This window comes from Dreissena polymorpha, chromosome 9 (assembly GCF_020536995.1).
Source record: "Dreissena polymorpha isolate Duluth1 chromosome 9, UMN_Dpol_1.0, whole genome shotgun sequence".
NCBI lineage: Eukaryota > Metazoa > Mollusca > Bivalvia > Myida > Dreissenidae > Dreissena > Dreissena polymorpha.
Window position 1 is genome coordinate 96,870,274 of NC_068363.1, and position 20,048 is coordinate 96,890,321.

Genomic DNA, 20,048 nt, shown 5'->3' on the forward strand with positions numbered 1-20,048 from the left:
GTGCATCATTAACATTTACACTTTTCATATTATAGAAGCCACATTTATTGTCCAATCTTCATGAAACGTGGTCAAAACTGGTTCATGTGAGGTTGAAAACCAGGTCACTAGGTTAAAAAAAAGAACAAAAAGCTTGTAAACACTCTCAAGTCATATATATAGTTGATTCTTGATCAAACATGGCTAGAACATTGGTTCTAATATCTTGGCCAAGTTTGAAAATGGTTCTGGTCCTTTGAAAACATGGCAGCAGGCATAAGTTTTCCTTATATCCCTATAATGTAACATTGTGAACACTCTAGAAGTCAATTGAAATGATGATAATTTGTGTGTGTTTTAAATCCCATCATGAATGATTATTTGCTGGAGATGAATATGTACTCATACTATATCCGTATGAAGACTATTTAAAACCTACATGTACTTCTACTACATGTATATCCATATAAAATATTTAAAAACTTTGTGTCCAGTGTCCATTAGGTAAACTACGTGGTTTTTGCATGTCAAATATGATGATCAGTTGAGCCAGTTTATTTCCAAATGCCATAATACATCAAACACTTATTTGCCTGACACAAACAATTACTTTTATTGAATTAATATATGGAATATGCACAAACTAAGTGCCCACTTTGACATTGTAGTTAGTGATATGTGTCTTACACCCATCATCATGAAATAATGATCATTTGTGCCAATCTATTTAGAGTAATGAACAAGTTATGAGTCGAACATGTAAGTCCCTCACAAACACATACGCACACACATAAAAACACGGACCTTAGTAATACCATACATCCTTCTGGGATTTTGTCATGGCAGTGGCATAATAACAATTGGATATCCTGGCATATTCTCAGACTGCACAGGCTAATCTGGGACGACACTTTACCCAGATGCATTAAGCCCAGTTTCACCCACACAAGGCTCTTATAGTTATCTCCAGGTCCTATCAATTAACATGAACATCACGTAAGATCAAGGAAACAAAAATAAAATTCCACTTACTGGTATTTTAAAACTTTAATTGCCTTCGTTGTTTTTGAAACCACAAAACAAATGCATACATAAGGTAAATACGTTATCTAATATCACAGTACAAGGAAAGTAGCTAGTTGTATTCAACAACTTAAAATAATAACATGAATACAATGATACAACTGCACTTACTCATAAAACATGACCTGGTGGAATATCTCAAATGCAGGAATAATTTAAGCTATTGCTTCAAATCTCATTAACAATTCTTTAACAGATAATTACTATTTACACATGTCTGCAGCACACACAGATATTTATTCTACCAGGTGTTTACTGGCACATTTCATAAAGGAAGTTATTTTGGCATTCTTTAACTATATACAGGGATATACAATATTCACTATTAATTTATAAATGGTAGACAAAGTCAGTGGGTGAAACAATTATACATTGTGACAAGTAAAAAAATGTGACAAACTCAAACATTTGTATTTATGAACCACATAATTTATTATTATAATAAGTGTTTTTTGAGGCACAGGCAAGGCACTTATACACTGCACATGTCAACACATGTATATTAGCTGCGCTCTCGGAAATCACGGCTTAATGCATGTGCGTAAAATTGTGCACACTGCACAAGCTAATCTGGGACAACACTTTCTGACTTAACTGTACTTTTGTTTGCAAGAGACTTTATTTAAATGAACAATTTCATAAAAGCGGTGTCATTGCTAGCCTTTGTAAACTGCACAGGCTAAGGCGTAACAAAAAAAGTTGTTTGTTTCCGGTGGCCCGACCCTACCTAATTTTTTGCCGCCGGTCCTAATCTTTTTTGAGCCCAAAATTCGAAAAAAATCGGACCGCGTATTTTTCGGCGCGCTCAATAAGCGTTCAACGTTATCGGCGCCGTACATTAAACTTTCAACATAAACAAGATGGCGGCGCCCAGCGCCATTACCGGATCATTACGCATAGCGGATCACTTTGATGTTCAAGACTGCGTTTTGCGATAAATAGTTGATATTGTTAGATGATATTTTGCACATAGCATCTTCAAGGCCTATTATTTAAACGCATTGATTGAGTCGTAATTGGAGCGTCTCTTTGTCAAACATTTCGGTATGTTTTGCTGACATGTATATACGACTTTGTTGACTTCTGTCTCGTTTCCAAATCGAGGTTGAACATTTTTTGTGGCCACTTGCTATAACTCTGTTGGAAAGTAAGAAGTTTACCCATTATTTTAAAGGCCATTTAGTAGTCTTTCGGCATGCAAAAGTCCATTTCAGTTTTGATTCATGTTTAAGATTTTGTCTGCGTGTAAAAATAAGACAATGTGCTGAATCAGTTAGCAACGGTAATTTTTAATCAAACTGGTGTTAAAGAAGTCTCAAACCGTTCATTGTTTTTCACCAGCACAACTTAATTACGCTACTGATCCGGTAATGGTAACTTGACTGTACTGTTGAAGGAAAAAGTAATACCAGTTTGTGTCTTTGCCAACGTTTTGACAATTTTAAGTCATTCAAATGGTCTGCAACTGACTGTTTTAATAGCTTGCTGGATGGTTTTGTAATTGGCAATTCAAGATAGCAATTTTTTTTCCACAATGGAATAAAAAGTTTAAAGATTTCATGTTTTAAAATCCTCTTTAACGACTGGGTGCATCTCTACTAAACTGTTACATTGGATCTCCAAGAAATGAATATTGCCTAGAATTATTTCTGGCAGGATTATGGTCCTTTGTCTTTTTTTTCACTTTTGAATTTATTATTACAAAATTGTGTGTGTTCAACTCCTCTGCTTGACAAATTTTGCTTCAACTTTCACAGCTGAATGTAAAGATGATCATTATGGTAGGACTTCTGACTGCAAACAGTTCAGCCATTTTTCATTTTGTCTACTGTATATATAGTGTATTTGTCTCTGTCCAAGCATAATTGTCCATGTCAAAATTCTAGTTATATTTAATAAGTAAAAATGTTATCATTTTCAGGGCAAGCACAGTCATAGTGCTATAGTGGGGGACATATTGTTTTTGCCCTGTATGTTGGTTCATTTGTTTGTTTGTTTGTTTGCCCCAACTTTAACATTTGCAATTACTTTTGCAAGATTGAAGATAGCAACTTCATACTTGGCATGCATGTGTATCTCATGGACCTGCACATTTTGAGTGGTGAAAGGTCAAGGTCATCCTTCAAGGTCAAAGATTTAGCTTCAAAGCGGCGCAGTAGGGGACATGGTGTTTCTAACAAACACATTTCTTGTTTAAATTTATAAGTATAGTTTGATACAAGAAGCATTAAATGTCTGCTTTTCTGTGCTTGGTGTGATTTGATTTTGTGCTTGTTTATTGATTTTTGTGTGTGTAATTGTATGTATATAATACAAGTCGTAATAAATTTTCTGTTCTGTTCCTGAAATTCATGGGTAGATAGACCCCACGCCACCAGTACATAATATAATCTGAAAATGTGGTCCTTTGGGAACATTAACTGTATCCAAGAAATATAAAAGCACATCCGGTTTGATTGGGTCTTTCCATGGTGATAATGTTAAATGCAACACCACTGGCGTTCCCGTAGCACTGCTTTTGAGGTATTTAATATATTATAAATAATAAATAATATAGAATACACTGCATGAACCCAAAGGACCAGAAAGTATAACAACACTGAATCCCTATAGACACTGAGGGTCAAGCTCTCTGTGACTTGTTATATTTATGCCTTTTATTGGTCATAAAATGGTATATTTAAGCCGTTGCCAGAAGTCAACATTAAACTCGGAATTAAGGAAAGCAACACATTCAATATTAATGAACAGCAAGTTTTTATTTCATAAAAGCATTTAAATATAGTCATATAGCATTACAGACATCATCAAATTTATTGTACATACAGTAATACACAAAACATGAGAAGAAAATGCACCATGTACGACAATTTCAAAAAAAAAAATTATTTTTAAAAATAAAATTATTTGCCTACCTACCTACCCTAATTTTTTTGGCCATGTCAGTGGAAACAAACGATTTTTTTTTTTAGGCCTAATCTAAGACAGCACTATATGCACATGCATTAAGCCCTGTTTACCCAGAGCGCGACTCGTATTACCCCTGTGACTATGCTCAGTTGCCCCCCAGTCCTATTCCCATACTGAAGGTTCGCCAGTTTGTGCTACTCTGTTTGCCAGGGGTTGTGATTACGCCTTCTTTACGTATACCCCTCCCCCCGTACGAGGGCTTCGGCTGGGGCGGAGGAAGGGGCTGCATACGGGGACCATCATACTTCAGGGACTTCCTGTCCAGTAATGCTGTTTTCACTTTGGAATTTACCTGAAAGAGCAAAAAGACGGAAGGATTGATACAGTAATTAATATCAACATATTTAAACACTTTCACTTCCATGAGCCTCACTCTGGGACTACAGGGCTTCATACATGTGCATTCAGTGACAACACTTTCTGCCTAGAATGCATTTTGCTAAGAAGAGACTTCTTTAAACAAAAAATTCCATAAAAGTGGAGTGTCTTTGAATAGCCTGTGCGGATTAAAACTAAGTTAAAAAGTAAAAGCAGTTGTTCTATTTATAGTAACAGTAAGATTGATGCAAACTTCTCCAAATAGTATCCCAAGATAGCTATGCATGTACGCTACCTACATACACACGTTTAGCATAATACCTCCATCCAGACTCAAGTTAATGAGCAGGAACAATGTCCTTTTTTTGCATACTTGAAATTTAACCCACTGTCAGAAATGCAATCCAAAGGTAGGTCTACATAAAAGCGGCCTTTGAACAAAAGGTACGTGCAATACCTTCATCCAAACTCACAATATTGAGTGGAGACAGCTATTCTATATTTAGAAACAGTGACCTTGACCTCACCCTGACTGGCCTCTCATAGAATCCCCAACTAGGTCAGCGGGTAAGCAACCTATACACACAACTTCCATGTTACATCTTGTTATGAACTAAAGCTTTTAAGCAACAAGCTTATTCTACCATGTTATTCTTATACAAAGGCCACAATTCTTAATTGCTTCATGTTTTCTGGCTGGTAATTAAACTTGTCAAATATATACTTTCTACAATTGTTATCAACATGTTTCTTGATGATATAAGCTTATAAAAATTGCATAGGAACAATCCATACAAATTTTAATGTTTAACATTGAACTGTTAAGGAGTACAAATAGACAGATGGAAAGACGCCCATGGAGATTCCAGTATAACCCCACGTTAGTGTGTACAAACGGACAGATGGAAAGAAGCCCATGAAGATTCCAGTATAACCCCTCTACTGCTTGGTGGAGATTTATAAATAAACCAACACTATTAAGTTGACATACAGTTTGTTTTAGTTCCACTAGTTTGATGTTGAACTCCTTTTCGTCCATCATGAATCTGAACTCGGAGACTGCGGTGCCAGGTTTCCACACTGCCTCTGCGCCGTTCCCTGTCACACCTGACAACTCGGGCTCCTCCTGCTTCTCAGACTGTACATCATCTGCTGCCTCCTCATCTCCACTGTAAACAGTAGACAACATGTTTACAGCATACAACATGTAAATGGTAGACAACATGTTAACAGCCTACAACATGTTAACAGTAGACAACATGTTAGCAGCCTACATGTTAGCAGCCTACAAAATGTTAACAGTAGACAACATGTTAGCAGCCTACAACATGTTAACAGCAGACAACATGTTAGCAGCCTACATGTTAGCAGCCTACAACATGTTAACAGTAGACAACATGTTAGCAGCCTACAACATGTTAACAGCAGACATGTTAGCAGCCTACATGTTAGCAGCAGACAACATGTTAACAGCCTACAACATGTTAACAGCAGACATGTTAGCAGCAGACAACATGTTAGCAGCAGACAACATGTTAGCAGCCTACAACATGTTAACAGTAGACAACATGTTAGCAGCCTACAACATGTTAGCAGCAGACAACATGTTAGCAGCCTACAACATGTTAACAGTAGACAACATGTTAGCAGCCTACAACATGTTAACAGCAGACAACATGTTAGCAGCCTACATGTTAGCAGCCTACAACATGTTAACAGTAGACAACATGTTAGCAGCCTACAACATGTTAACAGCAGACATGTTAGCAGCCTACATGTTAGCAGCAGACAACATGTTAGCAGCCTACAACATGTTAGCAGCCTACATGTTAGCAGCAGACAACATGTTAGCAGCCTACATGTTAACAGTAGACAACATGTTAGCAGCCTACAACATGTTAACAGTAGACAACATGTTAGCAGCCTACATGTTAGCAGCAGACAACATGTTAGCAGCCTACAACATGTTAACAGCAGACATGTTAACAGCCTAGAACATGTTAACAGCAGACACTCACTTTGACCTGTTAGTAGTCTCTTAGAAAAACAAATTAAGTTTAAACCCTTTCTAAAAAGATTTAAGTTTTATAGGTTTCATGTCCAACCAGTAACAGTTACTTGCAGGCTCTTCTGCTTTATGTTGCTTGCATATAACCATTAGTAACTATCAAATCATTACCAATAGAATACCGTAATTAAGTTCCAGGATTCTTTTGAAGATTTATATACCGGTATATCATTTGTGTGTTAAACATTTAGATACCCAATAATATTCCTTAAATACAGTATCCAAAACTTAATTATAATAACGTCTGTAAGTGTAAAACAAATAGAATTATCTTTATTTCAGAATGTATAATAATGTTGGTTAACTGCAAACTTGAGCAATGTCTGTGTTATTCAAGGTCATTCATCCTAACTTTATGCAGTGTTTAAAATGCCCTTGATTTTGTACAATCGTTGAAGGAGAAGGTGAAAATTGTTACACTCCTTCTGTGAAGAATTTAGTGGTCTAAATACTCATTCACAGGTTTAAGTCTAGTGGACAAACCTACATCTATCAATTATATTATGACAAGATGTATGCCCACTATCTCATTTCTGCCCACATTTAACCTTCTCCCAACAGTTACCTAGCAACACATTCCCCCTCCTCCTGCTGCTATAAGTGAAGAGAGTAGAATATGTTCATCACGGTCTTGATGGCCTTCTTACCTAGCAACAGACTCCTCCTCCCCCTCCTGTTATGTCTGCTGTGATCAGGGAGGGTAGAAGGTGTTCCTGATAGTCATCTTACCTAGCAACAGACTCTTCCCCCCCCCCTCCTGTTATGTCTGCTGTGATCGGGGAGGGTAGAAGGTGTTCCTGATAGTCATATTACCTAGCAACAGAGTCCTCCTCTCCTCCTGTTGTGTCTGCTGTGATCGAGGAGGGTGGAAGATGTTCCTGATAGTTATCTTACCTAGCAACAGACTCCTCCTCCCCCTCCTGTTGTGTCTGCTGTGATCAGGGAGGGAAGAAGATGTTCCTGATAGTCATCTTACCTAGCAACAGACTCCTCCTCCCCCTCCTGTTATGTCTGCTGTGATTGGGGAGGGTAGAAGGTGTTCCTGATAGTCATCTTACCTAGCAACAGACTCCTCCTCCCTCTCCTGTTATGTCTGCTGTGATCAGGGAGGGTAGAAGATGTTCCTGATAAGTCATCTTACCTAGCAACAGACTCCTCCTCCCCTCCTGTTGTGTCTGCTGTGATCAGGGAGGATAGAAGATGTTCCTGATAGTCATCTAACCTAGCAACAGACTCCTCCTCCCCCTCCTGTTATGTCTGCTGTGATCGGGGAGGGTAGAAGGTGTTCCTGATAGTCATCTTACCTAGCAACAGACTCCTCCTCCCCCTCCTGTTATGTCTGCTGTGATCAGGGAGGGTAGAAGATATTCCTGATAATCATCTTACCTAGCAACAGACTCCTCCTCCCTCTCCTGTTATGTCTGCTGTGATCAGGGAGGGTAGAAGGTGTTCCTGATAGTCATCTTACCTAGCAACAGACTCCTCCTCCCCCTCCTGTTATGTCTGCTGTGATCAGGGAGGGTAGAAGATATTCCTGATAATCATCTTACCTAGCAACAGACTCCTCCTCCCTCTCCTGTTATGTCTGCTGTGATCAGGGAGGGTAGAAGGTGTTCCTGATAGTCATCTTACCTAGCAACAGACTCCTCCTCCCCTCCTGTTGTGTCTGCTGTGATCGAGGAGGGTGGAAGATGTTCCTGATAGTCATCTTACCTAGCAACAGACTCCTTCTCCCTCCCTCCCTCTCCTGTTATGTCTGCTGTGATCAGGGAGGGTAGAAGGTTTTCCTGATAGTCATCTTACCTAGCAACAGACTCCTCCTCTCCCTGCTGTTGTGTCTGCTGTGATTGGAGAGGGTGGAAGATGTTCCTGATAATCATCTTACCTAGCAACAGACTCCTCCTCAATATCCTGTTGTGTCTGATCAGGGAGGGTGGAAGATGTTCCTGATAGTCATCTTACCTAGCAACAGACTCCTCCTCCCCCTCCTGTTGTGTCTGCTATGATCGGGGAGGGTGGAAGATGTTCCTGATAGTCATCTTACCTAGCAACAGACTCCTCCTCCCCCTCCTGTTGTGTCTGCTGTGCTCGGGGAGGGTGGAAGATGTTCCTGATAGTCATCTTACCTAGCAACAGACTCCTCCTCCACTTCCTGTTGTGTTTGCTGAGATTGGAGAGGGTGGAAGATGTTCCTGATAATCATTTCACCTAGCAACAGAGTCCTCCTCCCCCTCCTGTGATGTCTGCGGTTATCGGGGAGGGTGGAATATGTTCCTGATGGCTATCTCACCTAGCAACAGAGTCCTCCTCCCCCTCCTGTTGTGACTGCTGTGATCGGGGAGGGTGGAAGATGTTCCTGATAGTCATCTTACCTAGCAAGAGACTCATCCTCCCCTCCTGTTGTTTCTGCTGTGATCGAGGAGGGTGGAAAATGTTCCTGATAGTCATCTTACCTAGCAAGATACTCATCCTCCCCTCCTGTTGTGTCTGCTGTGATCGGGGAGGGTGGAAGATGTTCCTGATAGTCATCTTACCTAGCAACAGACTCATCCTCCCCTCCTGTTGTGTCTGATCAGGGAGAGTGGAAGATGTTCCTGATAGTCATCTTACCTAGCAACAGACTCCTCCTCCCCTCCTGTTGTGTCTGCTATGATCGGGGAGGGTAGAAGGTGTTCCTGATAGTCATCTGACCTAGCAAGAGACTCATCCTCCCCTCCTGTTGTGTCTGATCAGGGAGGGTGGAAGATGTTTCTGATAATCATCTTACCTAGCAACAGACTCCTCCTCCCCTCCTGTTGTGTCTGCTATGATAGGGGAGGGTGGAAAATGTTCCTGATAGTCATCTTACCTAGCAACAGACTCCTCCTTCCCCTCCTGTGATGTCTGCTGTGATCAGGGAGGGTAGAAGATGTAACTGATAGTCATCTTACCTAGCAACAGACTCCTCCTCCCCCTCCTGTTATGTCTGCTGTGATCGGGGAGGGTGGAAAATGTTCCTGATAGTCATATTACCTAGCAACAGACTCCTCCTCTCCCTGCTGTTGTGTCTGCTGTGATCGGGGGGGGGAGGGTAGAAGGTGTTCCTGATAGTCATCTTACCTAGCAACAGACTCCTCCTCCCCCTCCTGTTGTGTCTGCTGTGATCGAGGAGGGTAGACGATGTTCCTGATAGTCATCTTACCTAGCAACAGACTCCTCCTCCCCCTCCTGTTGTGTCTGCTGTGATCAGGGAGGGGCGAAGGTGTTCCTGATAGTCATCTTACCTAGCAACAGACTCCTCCTCTCCCTGCTGTTGTGTCTGCTGTGATTGGAGAGGGTAGAAGGTGTTCCTGATAGTCATCTTACCTAGCAACAGACTCCTCCTCCCCTTCTGTTGTGTCTGCTGTGATCGGGGAAGGTGGAAGATGTTCCTGATAGTCATCTTACCTAGCAACAGACTCCTCCTTCCCCTCCTGTTATGTCTGCTGTGCTTGGGGAGGGTGGAAGATGTTCCTGATAGTTATCTTACTTAGCAACAGACTCCTCCTCCCCTCCTGTTGTGTCTGCTGTGATCGAGGAGGGTGGAAGATGTTCCTGATAGTTATCTTACCTAGCAACAGACTCATCCTCCCCTCCTGTTATGTCTGCTGTGCTCGGGGAGGGTGGAAGATGTTCCTGATAGTCATCTTACCTAGCAACAGACTCCTTCTCCCTTCCTGTTGTGTCTGCTGTGATCGGGGAAGGTGGAAGATGTTCCTGATAATCATCATACCTAGCAACAGACTCCTCCTCCCCCTCCTGTTGTGTCTGCTGTGATCAGGGAGGGTGGAAGGTGTTCCTGATAGTCATCTTACCTAGCAACAGACTCCTCCTCCCCTTCCTGTTGTGTCTGCTGTGATCGGGGAGGGTTGAAGATGTTCCTGATAATCATCTTACCTAGCAACAGACTCCTCCTCCTCCTCCTGTTGTGTCTGCTGTGATCGGGGAGGGTTGAAGATGTTCCTGATAGTCATCTTACCTAGCAACAGACTCCTCCTCCCCCTCCTGTCATGTCTGCTGTGATCAGGGAGAGTAGAAGATATTCCTGATAGTCATCTTACCTAGCAACAGACTCCTCCTCCCCCTCCTGTTGTGTCTGCTGTGATCAGGGAGGGTAGGAGATGTTCCTGATAGTCATCTTACCTAGCAACAGACTCCTCCTCCCCCTCCTGTTATGTCTGCTGTGATCAGGGAGGGTAGAAGATATTCCTGATAGTCATATTACCTAGCAACAGAGTCCTCCTTCCCTCCTGTTGTGTCTGCTGTGATCAGGGAGGGTAGGAGATGTTCCTGATAGTCATCTTACCTAGCAACAGACTCCTCCTCCCCCTCCTGTTGTGTCTGCTGTGATCGGGGAGGGTGGAAGATGTTCCTGATGGCCATCTTGGCACTCTCAGCTGCCCTGCTGGCCAGCACGTCACCCACAGACTTGCCCGGGAACAGACGGGACAGGATGGAGATGACGTCCTCATTGTCCGGGTCCAGTAGTAGACCCATGATCAAGTCACCCTCGCGCACCCGTCATGTTCTTAACATACAAGGGTACAAGAACCTACTAAAAGGGAAACCCTTTCACAAGAAAAGTAATACATATTTCATGTAATTTTAATGAACTGCAATGAAACAATAAAATCACTAAAGGAAATCAATACAAACTACATCTTGAAATCATTAAAATCATGATTTTTGAGGAAGCATTTGACATTCACTAAAGTGAGCATTATGTTTATGCTACATGATCTGTTACTTGACCAGTTAAAGGTAATACAAAGTATAACAAAATAAAAATCTTTCCAGCTGTAAATTAAACTTGTATTACTAGTATTATATTGACACACTGTCTTTCAACAGACTTACACACTGTCTTTCAACAGACCTATGGACCAAACAGACACCAAGGCCCGAATGTTAACTATGACAATGTAACAATGCCAGTGTGTACCTCCATCATGTATCGGGCCCGTGACCGGGAGATGTAGTACTGGCCAACCTTGGGGTGAAACTCCAGAGCCTGGCTGAAACCGCTTCTCTGCCTCCTGAAATGTACACGACATGACATTACAATTAACATCTTGATGTACACAAGTACCCATGTACATGACAAATACCCAAAACAAACATCTTTATGTACACACCAAATACCCGAACAAACATCTTTATGTACACAACAAATACCGAAACAAACATCTTGATGTACACAACAAATACCCAAAACAAACATCTTGATTTACACAACAAATACCCACAACAAACATCTGGATGTACATGACAAATACCAAGAACAAACATCTTGATGTACACAACATTACAAATACCCCCAAAAAACATCTTGATGTACAAGACAAATACACAGAACAAACATCTGTACATGTCAATACATACAACAAACATCTTCATGTACATGACAAATACCCAAAACAAACATCTTGATATGCACAACAAATACCCAAAACAAACATCTTGATATGCACAACAAATACCCAGAACAAACATCTTGATGTACACAACTGATACCAAGAACAAACATCTTGATGTACATGACAAATACCCAGAACAAACATCTTGATGTTTATGACAAATACCCAAAACAAACATATTGATGTACACAACAAAAACCCAAAACTAACATCTTGATGTACATGACAAATACCAAGAACAAACATCTTGATGTACACAACAATACCCCCCAAAACATATTGATGTACAAGACAAATACACAGAACAAACATCTTTATGTACATGCCAATACCTACAACAAACATCTTCATGTACATTACAAATACCCAAAACAAACATCTTGATGTGCACCACAAATACCCAGAACAAACATCTTGATGTGCACCACAAATACCCAAAACAAACATCTTGATGTGCACCACAAATACCCAGAACAAACATCTTGATGTGCACCACAAATACCCAAAACAAACATCTTGATGTGCACCACAAATACCCAGAACAAACATCTTGATGTACACAACTGATACCAAGAACAAACATCTTGATGTACACAACAATACCCAGTACAAACATATTGATGTACATGACAAATACCCACAAAATACATCTTGATGTACATGACAAATACCCACAACAAACATCTTGATGTACATGCCAAATACCTACACCAAACATTTTGATGAACATGCCAAATAACCACAACAAACATCTTGATGTACATGCCAAATACACACAACAAACATCTTGATGTACACAACAAATACCAAGCACAAACATCTTGATTTACACAACAAATACCCAGAATAAACGTCTCGATGTACACGACAAATAACCAGAACAAACATTTTGATGTACACAACGAATACCCAGCACAAACATCTTGATGTACATGACATATACCTACAACAAACATCTGACAAATACCCACATCAAACATCTTGATGTACATGGCAAATACATACAACAAACATCTTGATGTACATGACAAATACCTACAAAAAACATCTTGATGTTCACGACAAATACACACAACAAACATCTTGATGTACATGACAAATACCTACAACAAAAATCTTGATGTACATGACAAATACCCGCACCAAACATCATGATGAACATGACAAATACCTACAACAAACATCTTGATGTACATGACAAATACCCACAAAATACATCTTGATGTACATGACAAATACCCAGAACAAACATCTTGATGTTCATGACAAATACCCACAACAAACACCTTGATGTACATGACAAATACCCACAAAATACATCTTGATGTACATGACAAATACCTGCAGCAAACATCTTGATGTACATGGCTCAGCTTTAGTTTATACTTCTATGTATATGACTACCGTAATAACTCTTAGTTTTTTTGACAATATTATTTTCTACTCCAAAAAATTTAAATACAAAAAATATTTTTTAAATACAGGTGTGCAAAAAGTTAGAGACACTATAAATATTGTATTGACGATTGGAAACGGGATGCAATGTGCATAGCATTAATTGTTTCAACACATAATAACACATGCTTGTAAAATAACATGCCATGTAATATTTATAACTTATGTGCATGTTTCAGTTTAAGATGTTGGTTGAAACCATATACTAGTAATTGATATACATGTACTAGCTACTAATCCAATAACACAAAGGTTATGGTCTATTGCCTTAAGGAATTCATCTGCCTGATTTTATTGCATTAAAATAGCAATGTAAAGTAAACTGTATGAAAATTCCGAGTCATTTATTATTGATGAAAACCTGAATGTCCCAACGTTTAGAGTCACAAAAAATAATTATTTATGGTCAAAACAGGGGTATTCGAAAATTAAGAGTGTCCGTAAACTTAGAGTACTTACGGTATTGACCAATAGGTACCAACCCACCAAAACGCTCATCTTTATTTTATGTGACTATGTATGTGCCTATTGACTAATAGATACTGGCCAACTAATGGGCTCATCTTTAGTTTATGTAACTATGTATATGACTATTGACCAATAGATACTGGCAACCAATAGGCTTAGCTTTAGTTTATGTAACTATGTATGTGACTATTGACCAATAGATACTGGCCAACTAATAGGCTCAGTTTTAGTTTATGTAACTATGTACATTACTAGTGGCCAATAGATACTCGCTTACCAATAGGCTCAGCTTGAGTTTATGTAACTATGTATATGACTATTGACCAATAGATACTGGCCAACTAATAGGCTCAGCTTTAGTTAATGTAACAAGGGCTGTTTGTAAAACATGCATGCCCCCCATATGGGCTGTCCGATGTAGTGGCAGCCATTGTGTGAATACGATTTTTGTCACTGTGACCTTGACCTTTGACCTAGTGACCTGAAAATCAATAGGGGTCATCTGCGAGTCACGATCAATGTACCTATGAAGTGTCATGATCCTAGGCAAAAGCGTTCTTGAGTTATCATCCGAAAATCATTTTACTATTTCGGGTCACCGTGACCGTGACCTTTGACCTTTTGACCTAAAAATCAATAGGGGTCATCTGCAAGTCATGATCAATCTACCCATGAAGTTACATGATCCTAGGCGTATGCGTTCTTGAGTTATCATCCGGAAACCATTTTAATATTTTGGGTCACCGTGACCTTGACCTTTGACCTAGTGACCTCAAAATCAATAGGGGTCATTTGCAAGTCATGATCAATCTACCCATGAAGTTTCATGATCCTAGGCGTATGCGTTCTTGAGTTATCATTCAAAAACCATTTTACTATTTCTGGTCAGCGTGACCTTGACCTTTGACCTAGTGACCTCAAAATCAATAGGGGTCATCTTCGAGTCATGATCAATGTACCTATGAAGTTTCATGATCCTAGGCCCAAGCGTTCTTGAGTTATCGTCTGACAACCACCTGGTGGACGGACCGACAGACCGACCGACAGACCGACCGACCAAACGACATGAGCAAATCAATATACCCCCTCTTCTTCGAAGGGGGGCATAACTATGTATTTGACTATTGACAAATAAATACTGGCAACCAAAAGGCTCGGTTTTAGTTTATGTAACTATGTATATGACTATTGACCAATAGATACTGGCCAACAAATAGGCTCAGCTTTAGTTTATGTGACTATGTCTGTGACTATTGACCAATAGATACTTGCCAACTTATAGGCTCAGCTTTAGTTTATGTAACTATGTATATGACTATTGACCAATAGATACTCGCTAACCAATAGGCTCAGCTTTAGTTTATGTGACTATGTATGTGACTATTGACTAATAGATACTGGCCAACTAATAGGTTCCGCTTTAGGTTATGTAACTATGTATATGACTATTGACCAATAGATACTGGCAACCAATAGGCTCAGCTTTAGTTTATGTAACTATGTATATGGCTATTGACCAATAGATACTGGCAACCAATAGGCTCAGCTTTAGTTTATGTAACTATGTCCATGTGTATGTGACTATTGACCAATAGATACTGGCCAACCAATAAGCTCAGCTTTAGTTTATGTAACTATGTATATGACTATTGACCAATAAATACTGGCCAACCAATAGGCTCAGCTTTAGTTTATGTAACTATGTATGTGACTATTAACCAATAAATACTGGCCAACTCATAGGCTCAGCTTTAGTTTATGTAACTATGTATATGACTATTGACCAATAAATACTGGCAAACCAATAGGCTCAGCTTTAGTTTATGTAACTATGTATGTGACTTTTGACCAATAGATACTGGCCAACGAATAGGCTCAGCTTTAGTTTATGTGACTATGTATGTGACTATTGACCAATATATACTGGCCAACCAACAGGCTCAGCTTTAGTTTATGTAACTATGTATATGACTATTGACCAATAAATACTGGCCAACCAATAGGCTCAGCTTTAGTTTATGTGACTATGTATGTGACTATTGACCAATACATACTGACCAACCAATAGGCTCAGCTTTAGTTTATGTAACTATGTATATGACTATTGACCAATAGATACTGGCAAACCAATAGGCTCAGCTTTAGTTTATGCAACTATGTATATGACTATTGACCAATAGATACTCACTAACCAATAGGCTCAGCTTTAGTTTATGTAACTATGTATATGACTATTGACCAATAGATACTGGCCAACAAATAGGCTCAGCTTTAGTTTATGTTTATCATGTATGTGACTATTGATTAACTGGCAACCTACCGGGAACATCTTGTCCTGGTAGGCCTGCACACCAAACTCGTTGTGTATCACAGAGATTCTAGACTTGATGGTATCGTCAGAAGGGTCCATCTCCAGGGCCTGCTCATAATCCTGCATCGCAAAACTGAACTCATCTTGACGAAAGAAACAATCTGCAACAAACACACACACACTAATCACTAACACTTTTCCACTACATTGGATTTTTGTTTAGAACAGACCTTTTTTAAATTCAAAATTTCATAAAAGTGGATAATATGACACTTAACACACATGCATGACGTCCAGTTATCCTAGAATGAGGCTCATATTATCAACATACTATACTGTCAAAACATTATTCCATAATGTCATGAAATTGTTTGGCTTTTTAATAAATGACGGTTTCTTTATCTTTTAAATTCACGGATTCTCAATTTTATAAAAAGACACAAACTTTTAAAGAAATGTGATTAGTATTATGATATTCTATTTTTCAAATGTTATAGCCGAATTGTGAGAAGTATACCACATTATCAACATGTCATTTAAGCAATAGACCACTGTTATGCAAAAATTGCACATCACAGTGTGAAAAAGGGACTAAACCAAAAAGTGTCAATTAAATAGTAAAACCTTAATAAACTGATTTGACAATAAACTTTTTCTAAAACAACAAAGCAGGTTTCTTATAAGTGACAATCAATTGCAAACTGTAGAAAATTTAGGTTTGCTAAGTACTAATTAATGGGGTGAAAATAACAGTTTATTTGTAAATTGTAACTTGCAAATGTCAAATATCAGGACACAATTAGACCACACTAAAAAAGCTAGTCAAACTTGAAATTCATGAGACAATTCTAGATTTATTCAAACCATGGAATGCACAAAAACTAGTGTCTCGCCAATAAAATTAGTTTTACAGTAGCATAGCATCATATATGATATCATATCATAACCAATTTGTCTTTATAGAGATGCTCTAATATTTAAACTATCCTAAAAATACCCTCAACAATAAATCCTTACTATTTCATCCTTCTGGGAAGCAAAAAAGAAATTGATGGGTTTAGATTTTGAAGTCAAAGTTGATATAAAAAACTTACCTCCCCTGTTGACATAGAGTCCTTTTTCTCGCTTCTCTCCCTTGATTGCCTTGTTCAAGAGGATGATGGCCTCCTCAAAGAATCCCTTGGAGAAGCACTCAACTGCGAAGTCGTTGTAAGTGAGCAGCAGTTGTCTCTGAGAGTCGATGTAGACTGGACTCTCCTCCTCGTGGTCACACTTGTCCAGAGCCAACAGAAAGTCATCTATAGCTGCGTTGTAGTCTCCCAGCTTTCTGTGTAGAGCACCTCTGTAACCATGACAACAGAAGTACTCCACATGTATTTTTTTGGCAGTCTTGAAATAAAATGTGTTAGAAATCATAAATAATAATAATTTGAAGTAGAGCATCTCTGTTTAACTGTAACAAAAAGGAGTGTTCATCACTCCTTATGTGTATATCACCTCTGTAAACAAGATAACATGAAGCAGAGTTCCTCTGTAGACACGACAACAAGAAGCAGAGCACTTCTGTAAACATATAACAATTAAGTGGCATAAATGGCAATAACATTGAATAGAGCACCACTTTAAAGAAGATGTTTAATGGCAATGAACAATGTTTATGGCACCTCTATAAGGAAATGCCAAGAGGTAAATTGATGTGAAGGGTTCCTCTGTAAACATGATAAAGAGGTAAATTGTTTGTGCACATTCAACCTGTACTAAAACAAGCAAATTCGTAGAATTGATATCCCCCGCAACATATGATTTGTTTGAGGATGGGTGCAAATCGGACGGATGAACATACTGACAGATGGACGGCCGGAGGACAATAACTAAAAACTAAGACAGAGGAAGGTTCTTGAGCCTTCAAAATTTATTTAGGTGAATTAATAAGTCGTGCGTTTTCCACAAAAACATCCTCTGGCAGGGGATATATACTCATACCAAGTTTCAATTAAATCCGCCAAAGCACTTCCAAGATATGGCTCAAGCACTTTCAAAATATGGCTCCGGACACAAAAGTGCCTATGGTAAAAAGCATTTTTTTCAAGATACAAAGGGACATAACTCTGTTTTTAACAGATGGTGTATTGGCGTGAATCATCCTTTTATGCATATATATACTCATACCAAGTTTCAATGAAATCTGCCAAAGCACTTCCAAGATATGGCTCCGGACACAAAAGTGCCTATAGTAAAAAGCAATTTTCCCAGATAAAAAGGGCCATAACTCTGTTTTTAACAGATGGTGTACAATGCCATTTGGCGTGCATCATCCTCTTATGCATATATATACTCATACGAAGTTTCAATGAAATCCGCCAAAGCACTTCCAAGATATGGCTCTGGACACAAAAGTGCCGGCCGGACGGACAGCCGGACGGACGGACAACGCCAAAACAATATCCCTCCGCCTCTGGCGGGGGATAATAATATATGTACAATGGTCAGTCTTTTTTATTTACTTTTTTGTGTATGCTCCTTACTTTCTATAAGTTCTATGGACACAAGGTTATACAGTTGATACATGTAGTGATATAACTTTCAGATCACTCCAAACTATTCCGAGTGACCATAACTGAAGTCAGACTACCATTATCTCCGTTCACAAAGCAGTTTTCACAAGACAGCAGCAGACTTCTACCTGAGAACATGGAAGTCTGCCACTGCCGGGTCTGTTTCTATGGCAATGGAGATCTTCTGGAGTGCCTCTCTGTGTTTGGACATGAGGTTGAGGTGCATGGCCTGGCGACGGTTGTCCCTAGCAACAGTCTCTAGGCGGGCCATCATGTGTGAGGCCTCAACGTGGTCGGGGTCAATACCCAGCGCGTCCTTCACATCATAGTAGCAAAGTGTTGTCTGTAGGGGAATAATGAAAAATATAAGCTTCATATACTGTGAAACAATAATTTTTGTGGGACATTAATTTTGGTTGACAAATGCACATATTTAATATTCCAACAAATAATTATGTCCACTGTTTACATTTTTAAGACTGATTCACGGAATGAATTAAAGACATAAATATCCAACTTAATACAAATACATAAATTAAATGTAAGATCTTTCTTACAAGATTAAAGTTCTAAAGCATTCATTTCCAGCCTGAAGATACTGATGAGCAGCCAACAGCATAACACCTGAATAGACTGCCAGTTATTCGCATGCTATTCTTGTTTTATGCTGGTTGCATATAGCTATTTTATCTTTGCTTTGGACCAAAAAAGGGTTAAGTCTTGAAGGCCAAAATTGGACAAAAACAAAAGTACAAAAGTTATAAAAGTTTGCGAGCATTGGTCGAATCTCTTTGTAATACTAATTTACCTTCATAATTATTAGTATTTTTGTGTTATATTTTCATAGCCTTGGCATAAATTATTGTAACATGACTGATTCTATTCCAGCGATATTTGTATTCAACTGTACAATGCATATTGGCAAATAAATTGTTTAAAACAAAAACAACAAAACATTTAGCTCATACATTTCTGAACATTTCATGTAGCCTGGCCCTCATAATGTAGAGGTCAGCGTTGTTCTTGTCGGTCTCTAGCTGCTTATTCACCAGGGCCAGACACTCCCCATGTCTCTGTAGGGCTGCCAGGCATGTGATGCTGCAATTAGACACACAACAGCCGGGTTGGTCAATGATTTTTTATAATAGTCGTGTTCTGAAAAAATTGGGCTTAATGCATGTGTGTAAAGTTTCTTTCCAGATTAGCCGGTGAAGTCCGCACTGGCTTATCAGGGTCGACACTTTCCGCTTTTATGGTATTTTTCGTTTAAAGGAAGTCCCTTCTTACCGAAAATCTTGTTTAGGCGGAAAGTGTCGTCCCTGATTAGCCTGTGCGGACTGCACAGGCTAATCTGGGACGACACTTTACGCACATGCATTATGCCCAGTTTTCTCAGAACATGACTC

At 39.3% G+C, this 20,048-nt stretch overlaps 1 protein-coding gene across 1 annotated transcript in view; it reads right to left on the reverse strand.

Annotated features, from left to right (window-relative positions):
* Positions 1–1,011: 1,011 nt before the first annotated feature.
* The window catches only part of LOC127843573 (tetratricopeptide repeat protein 16-like), a 41,113-nt gene continuing 22,076 nt past the window's right edge, over positions 1,012–20,048 (reverse strand). The window contains 10 exon segments of the mRNA XM_052373243.1: positions 1,012–1,741; positions 4,037–4,324; positions 5,342–5,519; positions 10,743–10,945; positions 10,947–10,964; positions 11,379–11,460; positions 16,086–16,248; positions 17,182–17,429; positions 18,771–18,985; positions 19,611–19,740. Of these exon segments, the coding sequence (XP_052229203.1) occupies positions 4,118–4,324; positions 5,342–5,519; positions 10,743–10,945; positions 10,947–10,964; positions 11,379–11,460; positions 16,086–16,248; positions 17,182–17,429; positions 18,771–18,985; positions 19,611–19,740 (1,444 nt within the window). The 3' untranslated portion in view covers positions 1,012–1,741; positions 4,037–4,117.